Genomic DNA, 22,502 nt, shown 5'->3' with positions numbered 1-22,502 from the left:
AAACACAGAAAGAGCTAGAGCTGGCCAGACTGGCTCACACTCTCGAAATGGAAAAGGTCAGGTTAGCGGCTAGGGACACCGATCGGGACGACGCCAGCACCATTTCTGGAGGGACCGGACGACCTTTCATCGACCACCGAATGGTCCAGATAAGTATGCCGCGGTTCAGCGATAAGGAGGAATCTATCGACGATTTTCTTGTTCAGTTTGAGAAACTCGCTCACGCTCATAAAATTCCTGAACAACATTGGGCGATTAATGTCTCAGCTTTTTTGCAAGGTGCAGCTCGTGAAGTCTACCACGGCTTAGCTGCAGACGATGCTGACGACTATAATGCGCTCAAAAAGGCCCTTCTCTGCCATTATCGGCTGACTGCCGAAACATATCGTAAACTTTTTCGGGACTCGGCGAAAAAGGCAACAGAGACCCACTCTCAATTCCACACCCGTGTTCGAGGGTTATTTGAGAAGTGGATGAAGATGGCCGAAGTCGAACGATCGTACGATGGGCTACGCGAGGTTATACTCAAGGAACATGTCCTGAGTACTTACCGTCGCGAGTTGACAGTCTTTCTAGCAGAGAGAGAGAGCACCGGACGCTCGAAGAGATCGCTAGCATGGCGGTGCGATACGAGCAGGCACACTCGAAAAGTGGAGGTTCCGGGGGTGCGGATCGACCCCGACCCACTGAGTCGCGCCGTGTGGTTGAGGCAGAGCCGGCTGTCCGTAACCGTCAGGGCGACGGGAGGGTCGGAGAAATTCTACAGGTAGGGATGCCAACCATAGACCTGAACAGGCCTCACCCACGAAAGCGGGACTTGCAGGTTGGCGAGGGCCGCCGACGTGTTACAACTGCAAGCGCCCGGGGCATATTGCCAGGGACTGTCCCAAGGGCAGGCAGACCCAGGTGAATGCCGTCGCTAGGAAGGAGCGCGAGCCGGAGGCAAGCTGTAACCCAGCCAACCTCGCGTCTGCTACTGTCAACGGAGAAGGTGCCACCATCTTGTATGACACTGGGTGTAGCGTCCCAGCCCTTGTGGACAAGAAGTACGTTAAGTCCGAGGATTACACAGGGGAGGTAATCGAAGTTCAGTACGCGAACAGCGCGCGTGACTCATTGCCAGTGGCTGTCATTGACCTCGATTCACCGTATGTGAAGGGGAAAATTGAAGCTGCATGCTTGGATGGTTTATCACATGACGTCATACTGGGATGTCGTTATGTGTTGCCACAACCGAACCCCGAAACCTGCACACCGATGCCGGTGAGTGCTGTGAAAACCAGGTCCAAGAGTCGACAGACGGAAGCGAAGCCGATGGAAGTTACATCGACACCGGTGAGTAACGTTCTTCCGGCCAAGCTGAGGAAGCTGCAACAGGAAGACGCAACTCTGGCGCAGTTGCACAAATACGCTGCAGCAGGAACGGAGAAAGAGACTCCGAATGGCGCGGTGAAGTTTGAGTACAAGAAGGGGATCTTGTATCGCCAAGCCAGGAAAGGCCGCAAACACTTTAAGCAAGTCGTCGTGCCGAAAGAGAAGCGAGGCGAAGTGTTAAAACTCGCGCACGAAAGTCTCATGAGTGGACACATGGGAATTGCCAAGATGCTTGACCGTCTTGTCAGAGAATTCTACTGGCCAGGGGTCCAGGGAGACGTTAAGCGGTTCTGTCTCTCCTGTGACAAGTGCCAGAGAATGGCACCGGAAACGGCTCATCGACCCGTCCCCTTGGGGAGTAAACCCGTTATCGATGAACCATTTCGATGCGTCGCGATGGATTTAATCGGACCGATAAAACCCGCATCGTTGCACGGGAATCGTTATATGTCGCGTACGGCAGTCGGAAGTTGTCAGCTGCCGAGAAGAACTACTCCGTATCGGAGAGAGAATGCCTCGGAATCGTGTTCGGTATATCACGGTTCGAGCGGTACTTATACGGGCGGAAGTTCATCTTGGAGACCGACCACCAACCACTCGCGTATCTCGCGCAGGCGAAATTGTCGAATGGACGATTGATGCGATGGTCGCTGTTCTTACAACAATACCAGATGCAGATCAGGTACGTGAAAGGAACTGAGAACGTAGGCGCCGATTTCATGAGCAGGAGCGCTGGAATGATATAGATCGCTGTATATATATATTCATGTTTGCACTCAGTGTGTAGTGTCGCGATAACTTTGTTCTTTATTTCGTGTATTAATGCCATTGCATTTGAAGTAATTTTGTGGGAATAAAATCCTGATTTTATTCTCAAGCGTGGGGGGGTGTCATGTTTACCCCGACCCAGAGTAGCCCAGTTTGAAACATGTATAATCAAGGCAATTCTGACGGGTCGTTGTTTGATGTCGAACATTGCTGAAGGCTAGCACTAATCCGTTACGTAAGATTGTTGTGGCTAGAATCGAAGGACCGGACATTGGAGTTGCACACAGCCAATTATCACCTAGGTGTCGAAATGTTTCCAAGATCAAAAGAAATTGCCTGAAGAAGTGGGAGTGTCCTAACTTCTTTCCCCTGCAAACAGACAGACAGGTTGAACTGGCCGCTAAGACGATTGGACAGGGGCACAGCGCCACCCCAATCAGAATCGAGATGGGGGGAGACCTTGATTTGGGTAGAATGATATCCCTGCGTTTTCCGGCAAAAGTTAGTTCGCTGAGAGAAATTACCCAGAGAAGAGGTTAGCGTAACTCCGAATAGCCATTCGTTATTGGTGGGAAAATCTTAGAGCGGGAAGGTCTAAGTACAGAAAGCTTCAAAAGGTCAGTAGATATTTGTTCGGTCTTTGTGGAATGCGACTGCATTTTAATTCTAGGTCGTATGTATACTTTATTATTACTAGAATCGTAGTACGAAGAATTACTTTGTTTTGTTAATATGTTTGCATATTTTGAAGAAATGAGTTGATATTTGTAAAGAATTATATAGCTTGCTAGCCGTCGTAAGAGTTAATATTGTAATTTACTATGTGGGTATTTTATAGTAGACTAACACATATGTTCATATGATTATAGATTTTGCCATTGTTGAATATTTGTAATGTACAGACATGCGTCTGATTTTGTCAGATTGTAGTACGATGAGATTAAATATATATGTGTATATACTGGTGTGACGCAATGTATTGATGTCTGTATAACCATTCGCTGATACTGTGTTATTACGCCATTGTTTACCCAGCAAGAAGTGTGTGGGAATTTCGATGTGTATGCATGCGTGGCCGAAACAGTGACAGCTATCTGATGGTTAATTGTCGTTATAGTGTGAGGTGAGGTTCGATTAAACATTTGTTAACGCCTTGTGGTTTTTCACAGGAAGCTTTGAGGGACAGACCAGTTAAAGTTTGGTCCCGTTGTCTCGGATAGAGAGACGGAGGAAAGGAGGGAAGAAGAGGGTGGAGTTGAAGTCTGGGAGCGGAATTGGAGGAGGAGATAATAAAAGGAGGAGAAAGGAGAAGCTGAAGTCTGGAGCGAAGCTGGAGGAGATAGTAGAGAGGAAACAGAGACAAAGAAGGAGTTAGAGGAATGGAAAGAAGGAAGAATCAGCGGGAAGAAATAGATGAGTAGATGCAAGGACGGGGGAAAATCGAACTCACACTGTAAATCACGGGATGAATTAGGCTGTCACTTGGTCGAGGGAAAGACGAGTGATTGGAAGTTATCGTTTTTAAATTATCACATTTATTAAATTGTTATTGATTGAATTTCATCTTCGTGTTCTCTGTAATTTAACCGTCGGCATTGCTGACTGGGGGCTCAGAGCTGTAAATCTACATCATCACTAATTTAACTTTCTAACCTAACGAGCCAGGGTGGAGCTTTCAATTTAATTTAATTAAATTATATTGGGAGAACCCCACCCCAATACGACAGAACGTCACACTATACAGCATTTGAGCCACTTGTTAAATATATATAGTAGTGGTTTTATTACAGAGGATATCAGTTTTGATACATTTATTGTCAAGACAATGACAGAACAGTCACTGGTCTCTTATTTTATATCACATGAGTCTCTTGAATGGATGGAATGCAAAAATAAATACTGTAAGTCAGATTAATAAAAATATATGTGTTCCAGTGCAGACTACATTGAACAATTAAACAGGAAAATTAGTCAGTGTTCATACAGGTTTGTGTGGACAAAAATTCAAGGATATTTCACATGGGAAACCAAAGTCTCAAGAAGTAACACACAGTCAATGTACAGTTGCATAAGCTAAAAAAACTCCAAAATAAGTACAGTACACAAAAAAAAAGAAAATAACTGTACTTGGAAGACTGAGCTGTATTTGCTATTACTTAAGTGGGACTATAAGTCATGAAAAATCTGCAGCAAAGACCTACCTGAATCAACAAAATATGCATGGCTGTTCAGTGCAGACTCCAATTATTAAAATATCAATGTGCTTTATACATGTTTTTTGTTCATGCTTTTGGAACTTTTTCAAAGCCACTGTATTTTCATGCCACAATTCATGATAGCAACAAGAATCCCATTTATAGTAATGGCTCTTGATCAATCAGTTTGTTTAAGTTTTACTCATAGACCCTTCTAAAAATAGCAGTATCTATCAGTAAATGATCATGCAGTACACCATTTATGAAAAAAAAGAACTGTACTCCCAGAATGTACACGCTCATTCAGGATGCTTTATAAGGGAGACAATGTACATACAGCCCTTTACCTCACACAAGTGTTTTTAAATGCTTCTACCGCATTCTTATGGATGCACATTGTAAGCCTGTATGGAGGCATGCTTCCATACTGTCAATAAACATCAACCATTATGAGCTGGTTTTTGTAGCATGACCTTTGGGAAAAAACCATATCACCCACTACAGGCACAAAGTATATGACCATTACATCGCATCATGTGACTGCCATTAATTATAGAACTATAAATATCAGATTTTGTTCTTAAAACTTATTGATAACAAATATGTGAGAAGAAAAAAACGGTAAAATGGTTAGAATTTATGTTGAACATAACATTTACTATACTGCAATAAGTTCTACAGGCAGGCCTATTCCACTGAGTCACTTGGGTGACATGAATCCTACTTATAGCACATTGCACTGTGTATATCGACAACCTACCCAGTTATAGACACTAAGAGGTAATGGGACAGCAGATCACAGACTTGCTTGCTGTCCACCAAAAAAAAACTTTGATGCAGATTGTTTCAAAATATGAATAGAGCAAACAAATGCACAAACATGGTTCAAAACTTGTTCTTCTCATTTTCACACTATTCAAGTATATTCAAGGATACAATCAACATCTGGACAAAATACAAGCAAATCTAAGGTCATGAAAAGGGATTGCAAAACCCAACAACATTCAAGGTATACCCAAGGCACATATGAACCCTGTCAACAACATTTCAGGTGTGTAAAGATTTGTACTAATAGCTTCCGAAAACAGTGGACTGAAAAACAAGAATAAGCTAGAAAATGACAAATGTAAAAAACCAGTAGAAAAGCATTATTTAAAAAAAAAGTTGTGTTCAGGGTTGTTTTCAAGCTAATTCAAATTTTTCACCATTTCATCAAATATCTGTAACACAATACAAAAGGATGATAGACAAGTTACATACACAGATACATAGATACATACATACATACATACCTTACCTTCATACATACATACATACATACATTTGGATAAAAAATATTTAACGTAGCTTTAACAATTTTTCAGTCATATCACTATGATGTCTACAGTGTGGTAGTTTATAGTGATGTCTAGCACTGGGGCATCAGGCTGCAGACATGTAGCATGATGTCCCACCGAGTCACATTATTCTGACACCAGGCTGACAAGTCCTAACACTAACCTCTTAATGCTGAGCACCAAGCGAGGCAGCTGTTAGTACCATTTTTGCAAGTCTTTGGTATGACTCAGCCGGGGATTGAACCCATGGCCTCCTGCATTCCAAGTAAATGCTCTAACCACTAGGACACCAAAGCGGTCACATACATACATCAATCCATACACATATACAGTGAATACACTGAGCATGTGAGGTTCCTTTGGGTAATATCAGTTATGTCCAAATAATTCTGTTCTACCCAAAAACAAAAAAAAATATTTCATACATGTCTTTGCAAGAAGTAAAATTCCTAAATGTACAATAAAATCCCTTTCTTCAATAAATACTTCTCTGAGAAATACTGCAATCAATTGTATTCCCCAATGTTACAGTCTGCTGTCCTAGTTTTCTCTTCTGCAGAGGATACCATGAAGTTGTGTACTGAAGAAATTCAGCAAATGGAAATCAACTGAATAATGTATTCAATGATGATTTCAGTCCTTCCATAACTTGTATGTTTCATTCATTATTATTTCATATTCTATGATATTTTTCAGATATCAAGATTGTGAATTCATAAAAGGGTTAAAAATAATCCTAACTGTAGCACAAAATGGCTATTTTATAGCCAAATATAATGCCATGAGCACGTGTATGTTTATTTAAATTAATATTAAACATGAATTGCAATTACAATTTTCAGATGTTAATTTTTTGCCATGGCATTCTCAAATCAACTACTTTTTTGAATTTTTTTAAAAACTTTGGGCCAAAACAAGGTTTTATAGTACCTACCCCTTGTTAAGAATGGAATTTTATAGCAATATTTTTTTAATACCCAACCACATTTTCACACTGTCAAACATTTTTGCCATTCAATAACTTTCAATTGTCCTAGGCTATGGATTTATATACCTCCATAGTGGAATGGTCAACAATTCACGTAAATATACACAGACCTTTCCCATCCCATGATGGACATCAGTTTTGTCAAATAATGGTACAACTCTCCTGAAAATAGTACAAGTACAAGGACTGGTCAATATGCATATCTTCTCATGATGACCACAATATGTACTTAGAGGGGTGCAGTAACCCATTCTGTCTTGTCCAAGTAAGTAATTTTGATTCTTATAGGAAAGCAAATTTTGCAAGGTTACCTCTCCATAAGCATGTAAATTTTGGCCTGTAACTTGAGAGAACTACAGTCATCATTTTATTCATACCATTCATACTTATCAGCAAGCATCATATGGATGCTTTCTTTCTTATCTACTTAGTGTGTGTTGAAGTTCATCAATCAGGACTAAAAACAGTCACAGCTTCTATGCAGAGATGCTTCCAGGATTATATTATAAAAAGGGGGAGGGTTTCTCCCCTTGCCATATAAATAAAGGGGGGGGAGGGTAGAATAAAAATGACAGGGAAGAAGGAAATAGCCATTGTTCAATATTTACATAACATTTCAATAGCCATTTCTCTTTCCTGCTCCACTTTGTAAGACCCCTCGTTGTACACAAAGCAGAGTTCATTGAAATCAAAATCTTTAAAATATGTTGCCTCTAATTCTATAATATGTTGATTGTTTCTGAGCTTAAATCTGTTCCTTGTCTGTATATGAATATTGTTTTGTATAGAGAATCCCCTTTCAGTCTGCTGTCTGAAGGGTCATATACATAGCTAGCTTAGCCAGCTGGAAAAAGTTTGAAAACGGTTCTTTATGGTTATTGTGTACAATTTTCCACCACACACAGGTATTGTCTTTTGGATACTTCTGTTCCAAACAGAATTGTTCACAAACATAAGCTCTGAGAAAGGCTTACCTTTCCTGAATTAGCATTCTAATGTCATACAATTAAATTTAAGAATATACATTATATATTATATATTAAATCAGATATACGTAACACATAGTCTACTTGTTCAAACAGGTATTTTGATCATATAAATATCTTCACTTCTAATTTTCATTTTTAGATTCTTACTTATTACATTAATTGTAACCTTTATGCTAGGGCTATATGTTTTTGTAGCACACGATTCCACAGGCCTAACTTGTGGCAAGAAACGAAGTGAAAATTGCACCCTACTTTTCAATTGTCTGTATTGCAAGTCAGTTTGTTTGTCTGCCTTTTCTAACTAAATTTTGAAATACCGCTGAAATACAAGGTTGAGAATCTTGCTGTCATCCAGCATGTACAATATACTCAAATTTAACACCAATTTCAGGCTCAAAATCACTCAATGTTATCTCCAATAAGTCTTTCCAATGCCAACTCTGATATACTTCCTTTAAAAATAAACTGCTTTCATCACTAAGATCAGTCATTATTTGCCAAACAAAACTGAAGATGAACCATACTGGTTATAAGCCATTTTGGGTCTTCAAGATAGCCATGTTAGAAACGCACACTTGCATTTTCCTCTCCCAAATCTCAATATATCTGTCAAAGATTAACATAACTTTGAAAGAGTTAAATGAAAGAGAATAAAACATCATAGTTCAATATCTATACATATCTGGTTTAAAACCATGTTAATGTATCATGGATTTGCTAATACATAGATGTGTAAAACTGCAAATATATAAACCATGTGCAAATTTTTTGAATGAGAACAGGCTAAATATGTTCTGGCATGTCCCTTGAGAGAACCATTTAAAATTTGCAAAACAAGCTTAACAAATAAATTACATGGAAAGGTTACATAATCCATTTAAATATGGCATTTGTTTTGTTCTAGAAGCAATACTGTAATATGAATGGCAAATTAAAATGGCATACACTGCTATTCCCTGAAGATCTAACACAGCAGACTCATTACCATCTCATAAGCAGACGTATTCTTTAACTACTACCATCATACTTCCAATGGACCGTGTGCTGGTTTATATATATATATATATATATATATATATATATATATATATATATATACACACACACACACATGCCACTCCCTCGCTAACTCATGCACAAAGGGGTCCAAAAACATGGACCGCACTATGAATGAGGGTATGAGTTACCTAGGGACCTCCCCCACCCCAAAAGTCTGCTAGACATCCAGAAAACAGTGGGGAATGGGGGTGGGAAATGGGCTGTTTAAAGATTGAATCCTCATTTTATTATTGCATCAGGAATAAATATCAATCAAGTGCTTTTTCTGATGAAGTTGTTCATTATTCTGAATAAATTACATTTATTTTAAAATGTCCAACATCCAACTGGTATCAACCGCCATCATGTGTATGCGAAACATTTGAGTATTGTCAATGCTTTTTGTTTTGTTCATTAGTCTGTTTTCCCAGAGTGGTATGAAATAGTATTGTATGAAACAGAGAGTCTGTGAAGCAGGGAACTAGAACAACTGTTAATATACTACAAGATTCCTTTTTTCCAAAAACATGCAACATTTATTTCATGAGACATTCATTTATGTCGAAATTCACTTTTGTATTGTTCAATTAGTGAAACATTGATGCTGTGATTTCACTGCAAGTAATAACGAAACTTCTTATCATCCTTGAGGATATCGCTAATTGCCAATTCAGGAATTCTCTGAAACTCATTTTCCCCACAATCGTCAGTCTCTGTGAAACAAAGCCCTTTATTTTACAAAGTATTCATTTTGCTTGGTTGCCTTGCTATCTCTGATCACAGCTATGACTGAGTAGGTTATTTTTTGTTAGCTTCATTAGATAACATACATAATAACATTCATAACAGTGTTCGACTGATCAACGAAAATGAGTTCTTCCGACATATGACCAGGGACACTAGATCTTAAGCATGTAGGATTTGCATGATTTTTAACTTTTTAATTCCACATCCTTTATTTGATTCAAAAGACGTAATTAACGTAATAATACAAAGGAGTCCAGCTTTTAATTCAGTGCAACAATACAACAAATGCTTCTGCTAGTCAGGTATCAAAACATGGTGTGCACTTAATTAGGTTCTCAAAGAAATGCTCGCAGACATAGCTGTTATGGTAGATTGACACATTTTAACATTTAAATACAAGAAGACACATTGCATGTATGATGACTGCACTTAAAAGGAACTAAAAGAGAGTATAACACAAATTTCACTTGATAAAAATTATTTAATTGGTATTTATTTATTAAAGTACTGCCTCCACTTGGTGTGACAATTTCATTGATCAAAATATCCTAGAATATCTTTCATTACAGTGTACTAAGAATGTTGTTCAGAAAGATAATGTAAAAAATTATAAGACTTCATATTAAAAGTTGATATTTTATAATGTGATTAAAATTTTCAGGTCATATATACCGTTTTGACGATAAGATGAGCAATATATAAAAGTTCCCGTTACCAATTTTGATCGTGATTTACTTCAAGTTCAACAAACGGATATATTTTGGGCTATTTTCTGGTTTAAAAAATGGGACCCACACCTGACCCTGCGTTATAAGCAGGTTCGTGAGCTATCAGGGTGTGAGTTATGTCATAAATCATCGCTACAGGCACAACACCTCCCTCATACTTTCCCTTTTTTTTGGAGGCACAACACCTCACTCCTACTTCCCCACCCCAACAGGCATAAGAAAAGAAGATAGAGTAAATCTAACTTTTTGAAACAAAATTGAATACAAAATTCTCTGCTCGATATCATCTTGATTTAAATAAGAAGATTTTCTTCTATTTAATTTCTGTAAAAGAAGGAAACAATACTGAAAATTAAAATGTCTATTTATTGATAATTTGCATCTTTTATTATTGAACTAAATGAAAACTATTACAAATTCAAGAAATTCCAACCAAGCCGTTTATGAGGAAATGTGATAATGGAAATGATGGATGGACAAATATAACAAAATCCCTGATGTTATTTTTAAAAGCATTGTGGGAATAATAAATGAGGGACAAGATCATGATACAAATAGTTACAATACAATGTGTTAACAGTAATGCCTACAAGCTGGTCCACACAAAAAATCTCTGCTCTGTACACTAATTGATAAAACCTTTTTGCAAATTGTAATACAGACCTCATTTTGTTGTTGCTCTTCCTCTTTTCTGTATTCATCCTCTTGAGCATTCTGCAGAGCCTGACCATCAAAATTCAGACTGGTCCCTGGGTTCATCAAACTAAGATTACTCATCTTCTTTGACGGGATCACTCAGTACCAGTCCAATGTGAAAAGTATACTACTCTTATCACATGATTACTGACTTACTCCTTTCCTTAGAAATCATCATGGCTTTTAAACACCTACAAATAGAAAAACCAAATGAATTAGATACCACTGCATAATCACCTCATTAGAGCCCACATCTGCAATATAACATCAGTCAACAGGGCTTGAAATGTATTTTTTTTTTACTAACCCACAGGATCATTAAAATGAAATTTTGACTGATCCCACCCAAATTTCACTGATCCTGCAAAACTCAAACAGATGCCAGTTGAGTTTTAATTCAAATTTACTCATTAATGTTAACTCAAAACAATTACAACTGTATTTCACTATTTCACCAACAAGACTCATATAAGAAGTAACCCATACACTTTCTTATTTCTCCAAACACTCACTGTTGAAAGGCACATCATAGCCTCTCCTTGGTCATACTATAACCATTTGTATTTTTCCCCCAGTACTTCTAATACTTTCTTATTCTCTCCTCTGGATCACATTTGCGATCCTGCTCTCTCCTGTCATCATGTAATTTCTGTCGTTTTGTAATGAATGTATGCTTTGCAGATACTTCTGTATGTTTACAATTGTCACTGTAGAAAATACACTGAATGTTTATCTACAATGGTATTAAAACATGCAGTTTAGTATGAATCTGGATTATTCACCTAGTCAGCGAACACAACCTTTCACAATGGGTCAGTAAATGTACTAGCCTACACCATTTGTTTTTATCACCAGTAATGAAATCTGTGCCTGGTGACAGTACAAGAGGCTAGTTCCACATGTAATAAGACTGTTTTGACCATAATCACAGTACTTACTTGTGAGTGGATTTGTGGTTTAACACAAATCCATTTGCAACACAGACATTTATTGTACCATGTAAAGTACAGGACACCAGCAAGTACTCAATTATTGCAATTATAGTGAGCAGCAGTAATATTAACTCCTCCATTTTTGTGATCTCTTGGAAAATTCACTAACCAAGGGATAAAAGACAAGTGTCAATTTTGAACACTGAGTCAATTTACATGTAAGCTTGTGAAAACTATTCTTAGATGTCGAGTTACTTTATAACTCAGTACATAAATCTGTCATACTTCTTTGTATCTGCTACTCTGACTCACTTCAAACTGCAATTAAATATGGACTGCTGTACTCACTTAAGTTACTTTCCAGTTTTCTCAGAGAGTGACTTGAGCTCTGACTTCTATATTTTCACTATATTTGGGTGATTGAATTCTCAAAGTCAACAAACCTAAGTGACTCAAAATGTTAAAAACTTATCAAAACTACGTGGTTCAGGTATAATTTCATTCCATGAAAGAATCAGACTTTTTGTCTCAATAAATGGATGCAACAATAATTTCTGTTGCCCATACTCAGTCAAGTATGTGAGGATCCAAATGACTACCATATATACTCACATATAAACCTGTTTGCATATAAGCCGACCTCCCAAACTGAATAGGTATAAACACTAAACAGTGCATGACCCACATATAAGCTTACCCACAAGTCCGAGACAACATCACAAGATGCAAGTGGTATGTTCTAAATGGATATATTTAGGCAAACTTAGAGCTTAAATTACACATATACCACTCTCAGGGTTGGCATGCATAATTATTACATAGAAATTGTATCAATTTGTTTTAGAAGTCAATAAATTTATTTAATTTTCTGTTCTTACTGTTTCTACCTAATTCAGATTTGTGTATAACTTGATCAGATGATGACAAGAATTGAGCATTCACAGGTTGCTGTAATACTACCTATCCCTTTTGACTCAATTATTCATTGTTTATGCATTATTGCATCAAACTTTTTATATCAGTGCGCTGGTAATTATGCTTCTATTTTGCCTTGAAATTGTAAATACCTCACTCATTAAAATGTGATCTCAGTATGATAACAGCAAACAACAAAAGGTCTGATTCAATGCTCGCAATTAAGCTAGTGAGCATATTTACATATTGGCTCCACCACATGTACATTGTAGTTTTGAACATGCGCTGAATGAAATACATCTCTTGGATTAGAATCATGGGCACAACTGTACTAAACTTTAATGATATTTCCAGAATACAATAATTAAGTTTAAAAAATAAAGCTTGGAAAATTATGCTAACACCATAGAAACTGAGTTATAGTTTGCTTTGATGTAAGCAACCTTACACCCCATTTTACAAGACTACAGCAATTGTACTAATATTATGGAGAGAAAGGCAATTACACATCAAAGATTTGGTATAGTTGCTGGTCCAAATTCTCTCTTAACTCAAGCAAGCTTCTGTTTCAATGATTAACCAGCCAGTCTTGCTGTCAGAAAACAAAAGACAACCATGCCAATTATAAGCAAAGGAGATGCAGAAATATCCAGCTTTCAAATTGTGTGGAAAATTATGATTTTGTTCAGTCAAAACACAAAAAGAAAATAGATTGATGATGATCTTACTTGATCTTTTTTCAGAATTTTAGCCTTTATTATTGCCATTCTTTCATGAACAGTTATGCTGGTTACGTGTCTTGCAAAACTGAATGTGTGTACCTTTCCAAAAAGATAAACTTATTTCACTGAAAAAGAGTAACTCATGAGTGCATGGATCAACATAAACAAAACAGCTATTACCGACTAGCTGAAATATTACCATGAAGAATGCAATTTGGTCGAAACAATGAACAAAGCTAAATCTGCATCTAATATGTTTGGGAATAAATGAGGTTTAAAGTGACACTAAGCACCATTTGCACTGTGCAAGTACTGTACATTACAGTACAGCCTGGTCTCCAGGTAAACTCAAACTGGCCCATGAATTACAAAGTCTTTATTTACCTTTAATTTCATGTTGGAGAAATTAGAAAATATGCACATGCAAAATAATAACAAAAACAAGCATAGTAGTTTATAAGTTTAGTAAGTACTCAGACACAGAGAATGTTTTTTATTTTATATTTTGCATGCATATACGTCTTAGAACGCAGAAAAAATTATGTTTTGTGTCCCAAGATTTCCAGCCATTGCAGTAGTCAATAATGATATCTTAGACACTTTCAAGTTTAGACCTTGGCCTGCGGATAAGCCAACCCCACCCCCCCAAATCCAGGCCTTGATTTTTCCAATCTGGCTTAAATGTGAGTATATAAATAGTCAAGTGACCACATTAAATATAGCAAGAAAAAGGTTGATACACCTCTTCCTGAGAACTCATAAATGAGAGAGTCCATATATATCAATTGTAGCATACATGTGTGTGTGAGACAATAAGGTAAACTTTTGGTTAGGAGTTTGGGATACATGGGCTGGGTGTGTGGAGTCATAGGCCTTAAACCAATACATATACCATCTACGTCGATAAAGCTATCAACTCCACTGTCTAACACAATTATTCATATGACAGACTTTTAATATTTGTGGATATTAGGTATGAAGAAATCAAATAAGCTGATCACTGAATTTTAATATAAATAAAGCTGACATGCAGTATTCATAAATTTGTGTATCAGTAACAGCAAAGTTGCCTCCCTTCTAAGGACAGAATAACTATTTGCTGTATACAAACACCAACGAAGTAAAGCTACATAGCTAGAATTACACAAATAAACTGCCAGACTCATCAATGTGTGAGCACCATTTAATTCCTCATGATGGCAATTTTAAATGTCATAAATAGCACATGACAATAATGGTATGAAATCCTATATGGTTTGTTCTAATAAAAACATTCAGCATATAGCAAATGCACAGTTCAATTATAATCAGTTAGACAAAACTGGAAAATTGGTGACTCACTAAGCCAGTTGCAAATGACAAGTGAAATTTTTTACGTAAAGGACTGTTGCTAAGTTTGTAAAAAGTAAAAATATGAGAACTAATGAACCTACATGTTCTGCTGATGACCAGAGATTATACAAAGTCACCAACTGTAATGTTTATCCTTAGTAATACTGGATATACCTTGTACATGCTATCAGATGCATTAATTTAATGCATGATGATCATACTGAACTGGTTATGATTTTAAAAAAATGGATATCCAATTTGTACATAACTTTCAAAGTTGTATGGATGTATGTAAGCATTTCAAATGATATGAGAAGATAAAAAAAGAATCTGTTGAGAAGTTACAAATATAAAAAGTATTAAAAAATCCTTTTTTCCATTTAATATGCCAAATATACATAATCATGCATAATTAGAAACACTTAACAAAAATTAGTAATAAGTATGCTTGTATCACTGTCTGCTTGATGATTACAAAATATAAGTGTTTCTCTTTATTCAAAATCAGACAAGAAAGCTGATACATTAGTCTGCTTCATGAACAATTCCAACTATAAGCTCATGACTGTCAAAGAACAAATGACTACTGAGATTTCAGTTTTGACTAGAGATTTTCATTTTGGCTCCTGAGATAGTCAGGTCAAGGAATCAGTTTTACATTTTTCAAATTTTACTTCAACTGGCACCATATAGCAATCATTGTACTGATTGCTGTAAAATACTAAGGCATACATGCATGCAATGGAACCATGATAAGTCATCTACTGAAAACACCATGTTAGTAAGACTTTCTACTTAGGACACATAGCAACTAGAATTTAAAAATGGCTGCTATGGTGGTCATTGTGAGCACTCCATTCAATTATGAACTTCTGGGGGGCCCCGAGTGGCTGCGTGGTCTAAAGCGCTCACCGTTACGGATCACTGCCATCTCACCTCTGTCTGTGTTGGTTCAAGTCTCGGATTCGGCTAATGTGGGTATATGAGAAAGCTTACCAGTAGCTTCTAGTGGGTCAGTGGTTCTTTCCGGGGTTTTCCCTCCACCATTTATACTGGCTGCCATGTATAGCCTATCTTGTGGTGAAAAATGGCATTAAACCCTACAACAACAACAACATTATGAACTTCTGAGAAAGTGACAGGTGTATGGTGAAGTTGTCGACATTTGCAACATGCATGATGGAGATAATGTTGGCATACCTCCATGTTACTTTCATGTACTGTGTTTGGAGCTTCTCTGGATACTGTACTTATGGAAACTGTACATGGTCTAAGTTAACAGCTAACCATAATGTATGCTACTCCCATGTGCTCAAAACATCAGCCAAAATAAGTGAAAAATACACTATCTTTTATCAGTGCTATGAATGAATTACCAAATAATGTATAAAATGTAAAAAATGTAATGGTTCCTTTTTTTCCTAGTTCAGAGCTAGTAGTATTTTGACAGGTGCATATCTGAATTAAGGCCAAGCTGCATACTCTATAACCCATATTACACCCATCAATCATACACCTAAAAATAATGGGAATGAAACATTCTTTTAACAATGCATTATATACACAAGGTCTTTTATAAACAGGCAGTATAACCAGTGAGGAAAATGGTGGAAATTCTTTTCTTTTAAAATCTAACCCTGTACAAAATGACACTGTAGAGCGCCACCATATTGGATGTCAGATCGGCAATAATTTTATTTTGAACCAAGTAGACATAATGAAAAGTCTTCTCATGAACACCCATGCCTATATGGCCTTCTTTTTAGCAGCAATACCAATAACAAGATATTTCAAGATAGCAGCCACGTTGGCCATATTGGATTTCATATCGCCACCATTTCATTTTTGATCAACTAGTCATCCTGATGTCAAATACGACCTAAAAGGAGTAATGATAAGACTTTGAAGATGACCACTGTAGTAGTTATAATGGAGCTCAAGTTACTGCCATTTTCATGTTGGACTGACTAGACCATCACAAGAAGACTTTTAGTGAAATCTCATGCTGACATAATCATCCTTGCAAGAGACGCAGCTATAAGATTTTCAAGATGGTCACTGTGATGGCTATATTAGATATCTGAGCACCCCAACATTTATTATCAGATAAACCCTGGAATAAAAATTAGTGTTTACAGTTTAATGGCAGCCATCCAAGTAGTTTAGGAGTAGCAGTACTTGTGCAAACATATGAATGATGGACAATAGGCCATCCCATAAGCTCTTCTGATCTATAACCTGTGGAGCCAATTAATAAAATACATATACAAAATGTAGACATCTACATTTTTTTTTATTGGTCACTGAACTATATATTATTTATTTATTTAAATTCCATACATATCAGATAACTATACATTTACATTCGCATTGACTCATGATTTTCTGATTTTTCCAAACATTTATAATATCCTGAGATCAAATATGAAATAAGGTCTCTAGAAGAAGAATGTTTATAGTACCCATCTTACTTATATCACAGATTGTGCCTTTTCTCAAGTGGAATGTTTGCTGTTCTGCAATATAACGAATACTGTACTATTTGTTACAGATAAATTTCCTGTGTTTGATTCTAGCTCACTGATGTATCAATACTTAAACAATTTCATCTACAACAGTCGGCAAACCCATAGAGTAGATCCATGGTTTTAACTGAGGTTGAAGAAACATAAATGTCTGATGAATAAAGCTCAAGAGTGGTACTCCATGTATTGGTTGAAACTTGGCCAATTTCTGGTAATCTTACCAGCCTCTCACTATCAATCAACGTCACTTGCATCAGTGCACTTGTAGGACACCTTTTGTACTTTTTTTAAAAATTAAACAGTATACTTATTCTATTTATTGGAACAATCAAGAAATAGTATAGGTCTGATAATAGTGATGGCAATATATATAACGAGTCTGCAACCCGACAACCCCAAAAAATAAAACTGATGGTGGATCTAGATTCTCTGTGCATACAGAAAGCTTCAGGCCTTACAAGGTCAATATCAATAGACAAAGAATGCAAAGGCACACAGGAAGGGAGTAACACTCAGTGTACTGCACCAAATCAAATCACAGAGGGACTGATAAAGAAACAGTCACAAATAAAAATAGTGGATACAACAGATGCAAACATGTGAACAATTCATACAAAACAAATATCTAAGCATTTAATGTTAAACCAACAGTTTGTTCAGCTTTACTTTCTAGGGCCATCAAATTACTGTTATTATTAAAACGGCTTTCCAACACAGATGTTGTAATTACATTCGAATATGTTTTGCTAGTATTTAAAATTCAATATGGAATGACTAGATGGAAAACTAATAAACAGCTAAAGATGGCAACCTTAAGAGACATAGTTATAGGTAAACTAGTTCTGATAAACTGTCTTGTGCAATCATACTTCAAGCTTCTATTTAAAGCAGCTTTCTCTGTTCACCTTCAGCAGAGATGTGTTGCCCCTTTTATGACATAGTCAATTCTATAAATTTGTTTTTTTTAATAATAATTTTAATTACATGACAGCCTGTGTGTAAATGTCTCTACTTTTATGTAGTATACTTCATAATGCCCCCCGAAAAAGCAATAGTGTTTAAGAAAATGTACAAACTACCACATCAATTGCCCACTTTTAGCATAAAAATGGGCTTGGAATTCAAAAGTAAACAAATAAATTCTTTGTGGGTAATTTTTCTTTTGTTTTTATAAATTTATTTGGGTATTTATTGGGCTAATTTTAAATAATAAGCCAATTTTTAAGACAAAACGTCACATTTTTTTGAAATATGCCTAGAAAAATTAGGATAAAATGCATTTCGACGAAACAGCTGAGAATTGACATATTAAATTGGCATAACTTATATTAAAATCGCAACAGTTCTACTTCGCACCGAAAAAATTGCCAAACATTTACCTTTTAGGTGATACTTGTTACCACGATCCAACCATCGGCGTGCTTGACTGAAATGTCAATTCGATTTCAAACATACCCGAGTCTAAGATCATGTCAAAACCTGTTCGGCATAAACAATACCCTAAATATCTGGTTTAACTGATAGGTTAGTCGGTGATTATAGATAAAAATATGACTATTTATTTTGAAATATGTTAAAAATTGCCTAATAAGTATAGTCACTATTCTACTTTCAAAAATATTCAATTAAAAGTCGTACGTTTCGTTCAATCAGCTTCAAAGTCACCGCCATTACAAACATTTCCCATAATTCCTAATCAGGACACTGAATAGACAGACAAAAGCATAAGGTAAAAACACGGAAACGGAAATATTGCTCTTTCACGTACTACGTAATATGGCCCAAGACCTGTCATTTTAATCAATATTTAGGAGGAAAAATGGCACTAACATTGTGTTGAACTAAAGATATTTGCTTATTTTTGTTGACGCCAAGTAAATTTCACAAGTCTCGAGTAGATGTAAGTAATGTTTTAAAAATAATATATTATGGTGACAAGTATGTCACATTGCATGTAGTTTTTAATCATTAAAATTTATGTTAAACAGATCACATTGCATATAGGTTTTCACATGTCTGGTATACCAAAAGTCATTCTGACCGACTGAGGAAGATCTTTTACCACCCTTGCAATACCAGTCACTTTTTCACACATTTTTCAGTTATGTTGAGTACTCATAAATTGTTCGAAAATGAATTTAATATTTAGGACCCATGTCAAGCGAATAACTTTAGATCATAGATTATAATATTTAAAGCATAGTCTCTCTCTCTCTCTCTCTCTCTCTCTCTCTCTCTCTCTCTCTCTCTCTCTCTCTCTCTCATAAACATTACAAATGCATCTTTACAACCTACTAGTTACGACAATATATTTATTGCAATTTATTTTATACAGACTTTCTTTAACACAGGAGCGTGCCGGGTTGTTATGCCGCCACTGTGGTAGGTGTCTTATGGTTGGGGTGTTGTGCTCCCAATATCCTATTTAAATTATTGTAGAAGTTCCACCCAGGCTTAGTTTTGGTTGGAAGTTAAATTAGTAAAAGGTAGATGTAAAGCTCAGAGCCCCCATTCAGCAATGCCCACGGCTAAATGATTGAATATACAAAAATAAAATGAAATTCAACGAATAAAATTCAACAATAATTCAATAGTCAAGTGCTTCAAAATTTCCCAAGTACTCTCCTTCTGCTCAACCCTAAGATAGCCCATTGCATCATTTGATCAGTAGTGTGAGATAGATTTCCACCTGTCCTTGTATTCTACTCATCTGTGTATTCTTCTCTCCTATTCCTCCAATTCCTTATCCTCTTCCTCCCGACTTTCTCCAAATTCCTTCTACTCCTCGAATTTTCTATACTCATCCTCGACTTCTCTATACTCCTCCTCCTTCTCAACTTTCTCCTCCTCTACTCTTTTTCCTCCTCCTTCTTCAATTTTGTCCCCCGACTAGACTTGCTCTGTTAGTTACACTTCCGTCTCCCCTCTTAGAGAACCGGGACTTAACTGAACCGGAAGTTCTGTCCCCCCCCCCAAGCTTCATGTGAAAACCCAAGGACAGTTCAATATTTTCATTAGCCTTCTCATCCCACACTACACCCAGCATATCATCAGATAACGGCTATTAAATTTCTTCGGTCACGCAGTCATTCACATCGAAATACTCATACGTTCTTGTATGGTAAAACAACGCCGTAATAAAAGCCCGGAATCAATTACTTCTCATACATACGTCAATAACTTGCGCCACATCAGTACATATTCCTAATCACATTATACTAAACAATAGCACATCAATCAGACGCATTTCTTTACATTAGAACTCATACAAAGTACACGAATATTCAAATATACATGCTCTGATATATCCATACATCCATATTAACTAATCTTGGGGCTTACAGTAATGGTGGCTATAGGTGGAAGCTAGTAAAGTGGGCTCTGTAGATTCTGGCGGTTATAAGTGGTTATTTTACAATGAAATGGTTCATACTTGTTGGGATGATGTGTGAATATTCACGGAATGCAGGGCATAGAACACTACTGGTAGTTCATAATCAATTTTGAAATACAAATGTGTTTTTCCACTCAAAATTTGATTATAATGGAGTAGAGATGGACGTTTAGTGGTGCAGTTTTTAGACATTCCGTACCTGATTTGTTTGACTCATTTACTTATTTCAGTGTAGTTTGCCTTCAATTGTAAGAATTGTTTGGCACATGATGAATAATAAATGTCATTGTTACAACTGATTTGTGAGAAAAATTTATTCCAAAAAAGATTATCTACAAGCATGAGTGGAAAGAAAGATCAAGGCAAGTAACAAATAAAAACCAGATTACAGAGTGGCACCCTAATGGGGACATCTGACACAAGTATGAGTGAATCAACCTTGAGTACAATTCAGCTGGACTTGGATGAAATAAAGCAAAGTCTCAGAGGGAGCAGTTCAAAAGCAGATATAACATCTTCTATTGCTGACTTGGTGAAAAAAGATGACCTAACAGAAATTGTCTCAACTATTGCGAGGAAATTGTTAGAGAATGTGAAGGAAGATCTGAGAAAGGATATAGTTGTAGAAAATGAAAGGATAGTAAATGAGAGGACCGGAGAGTTGATGAATATGGTGGATTCACTAGAATTCGAAAACCACAAATTGCGAGAAAAATTACAAGAGGCAAAGAAGGAAAATGATAAAATGAGGAGTGACGCGAAATGAAAGTCAGAGCGAGAATTCCGAAATTGGTGAAGGAAGTCACAAAGATTAATTTGGACAACAGGGACATAATGGCTGTGCATAGGATCCCAGGTCGACAGGGACAACCAAGGCCAGTGATTGTCAAATTTTTGAATCTGGATTGTAAACTTCCAATTCTCAAGAAGCGGAAGGATTTTAAACAGTACAAAGGAATTAGACTGGTAGAGGATGTGACCAGGATGAATACTGAACTTACCAATAAATTATCCAGGCATCAGGAAATTGACAGTGCATGGTACTTTAATGGATCTGTGTATGGTAAAACCAAATCAGGAAAAAGGATAAAATTTGACATATATGATGAAATTGATCAGAAAATTAGATTATAAGTGTAATATGCAACTCTGTGAACTTATGAAATTGACCAAATAGGTATGTGAACTTTCTTTTTAATACTCCTCTTTCTACTTTAAATTTGTTTTAATATTTTGTTTATAAGACGCTTCTTTCCCTCACCAGTTTTGTCCTTAATTAATATATTTGTTTATTTGCTCTTCCACTGTGTCACATCTCTCCCTAAGCAATTCTCTCACTTGTTCATAAATCATCTTTCACTCATATACACTAATATACAAATTTACTCAGTCGTTTACTCACTACTCACCTTTTTCAACATTACTCTTCCACGTTTAATTTCTCAGTCTCACATTCATGCTCATACATTCATTCACCCACCACTTCCATGTATGCGCTCATTCACGCTTTCTTTTTCTTTCCTTTTACCCCTTCCTTCATTCATTAATTTGTAATTTATATTCTTATTAATCTGTGCCGTTTGGTTTACAAAACTGTCTTAGCTCCGGAAAGTTCTGTCAGAGGAGCATAAGAGTTATTGCAAATGGAGTTGCTTCACTTGTTGTCCATAGTATACTGTATCAATGTTAAATGCATCCAAATCTACAGCATGTACTTTAACACCATGGGTGATTTTATTATGGACGTTTGTATTCTGTGTGATTGTGAGTTTGAAAGCTATGCATATGATAAACTCAAGGTGATAATTACTTCATACATTCT

At 36.5% G+C, this 22,502-nt stretch overlaps 1 protein-coding gene across 2 annotated transcripts in view; it reads right to left on the bottom strand.

The window, feature by feature from the left end:
- LOC149794034 (uncharacterized) overlaps positions 1–18,979 on the bottom strand; it is a 127,088-nt gene extending 108,109 nt beyond the window's left edge. For both annotated transcript variants that reach the window (XM_089967977.1, XM_089967978.1), the window contains exons 1-2: positions 18,925–18,979; positions 10,828–11,051 (exon numbers count right to left, since the gene is read on the bottom strand). In XM_089967977.1, coding sequence (XP_089824103.1) covers positions 10,828–10,941 — 114 coding nt within the window. In that variant the 5' untranslated portion in view covers positions 10,942–11,051; positions 18,925–18,979. The remainder of the gene's footprint in view (positions 1–10,827; positions 11,052–18,924) is intronic.
- Positions 18,980–22,502: the final 3,523 nt, after the last annotated feature.

Source organism: Sinohyriopsis cumingii, chromosome 8, assembly GCF_028554795.1.
Source record: "Sinohyriopsis cumingii isolate HCF-2022 chromosome 8, ASM2855479v2, whole genome shotgun sequence".
Classification (NCBI taxonomy): domain Eukaryota; kingdom Metazoa; phylum Mollusca; class Bivalvia; order Unionida; family Unionidae; genus Sinohyriopsis; species Sinohyriopsis cumingii.
This window is presented reverse-complemented; position numbering and strand designations above follow the sequence as displayed.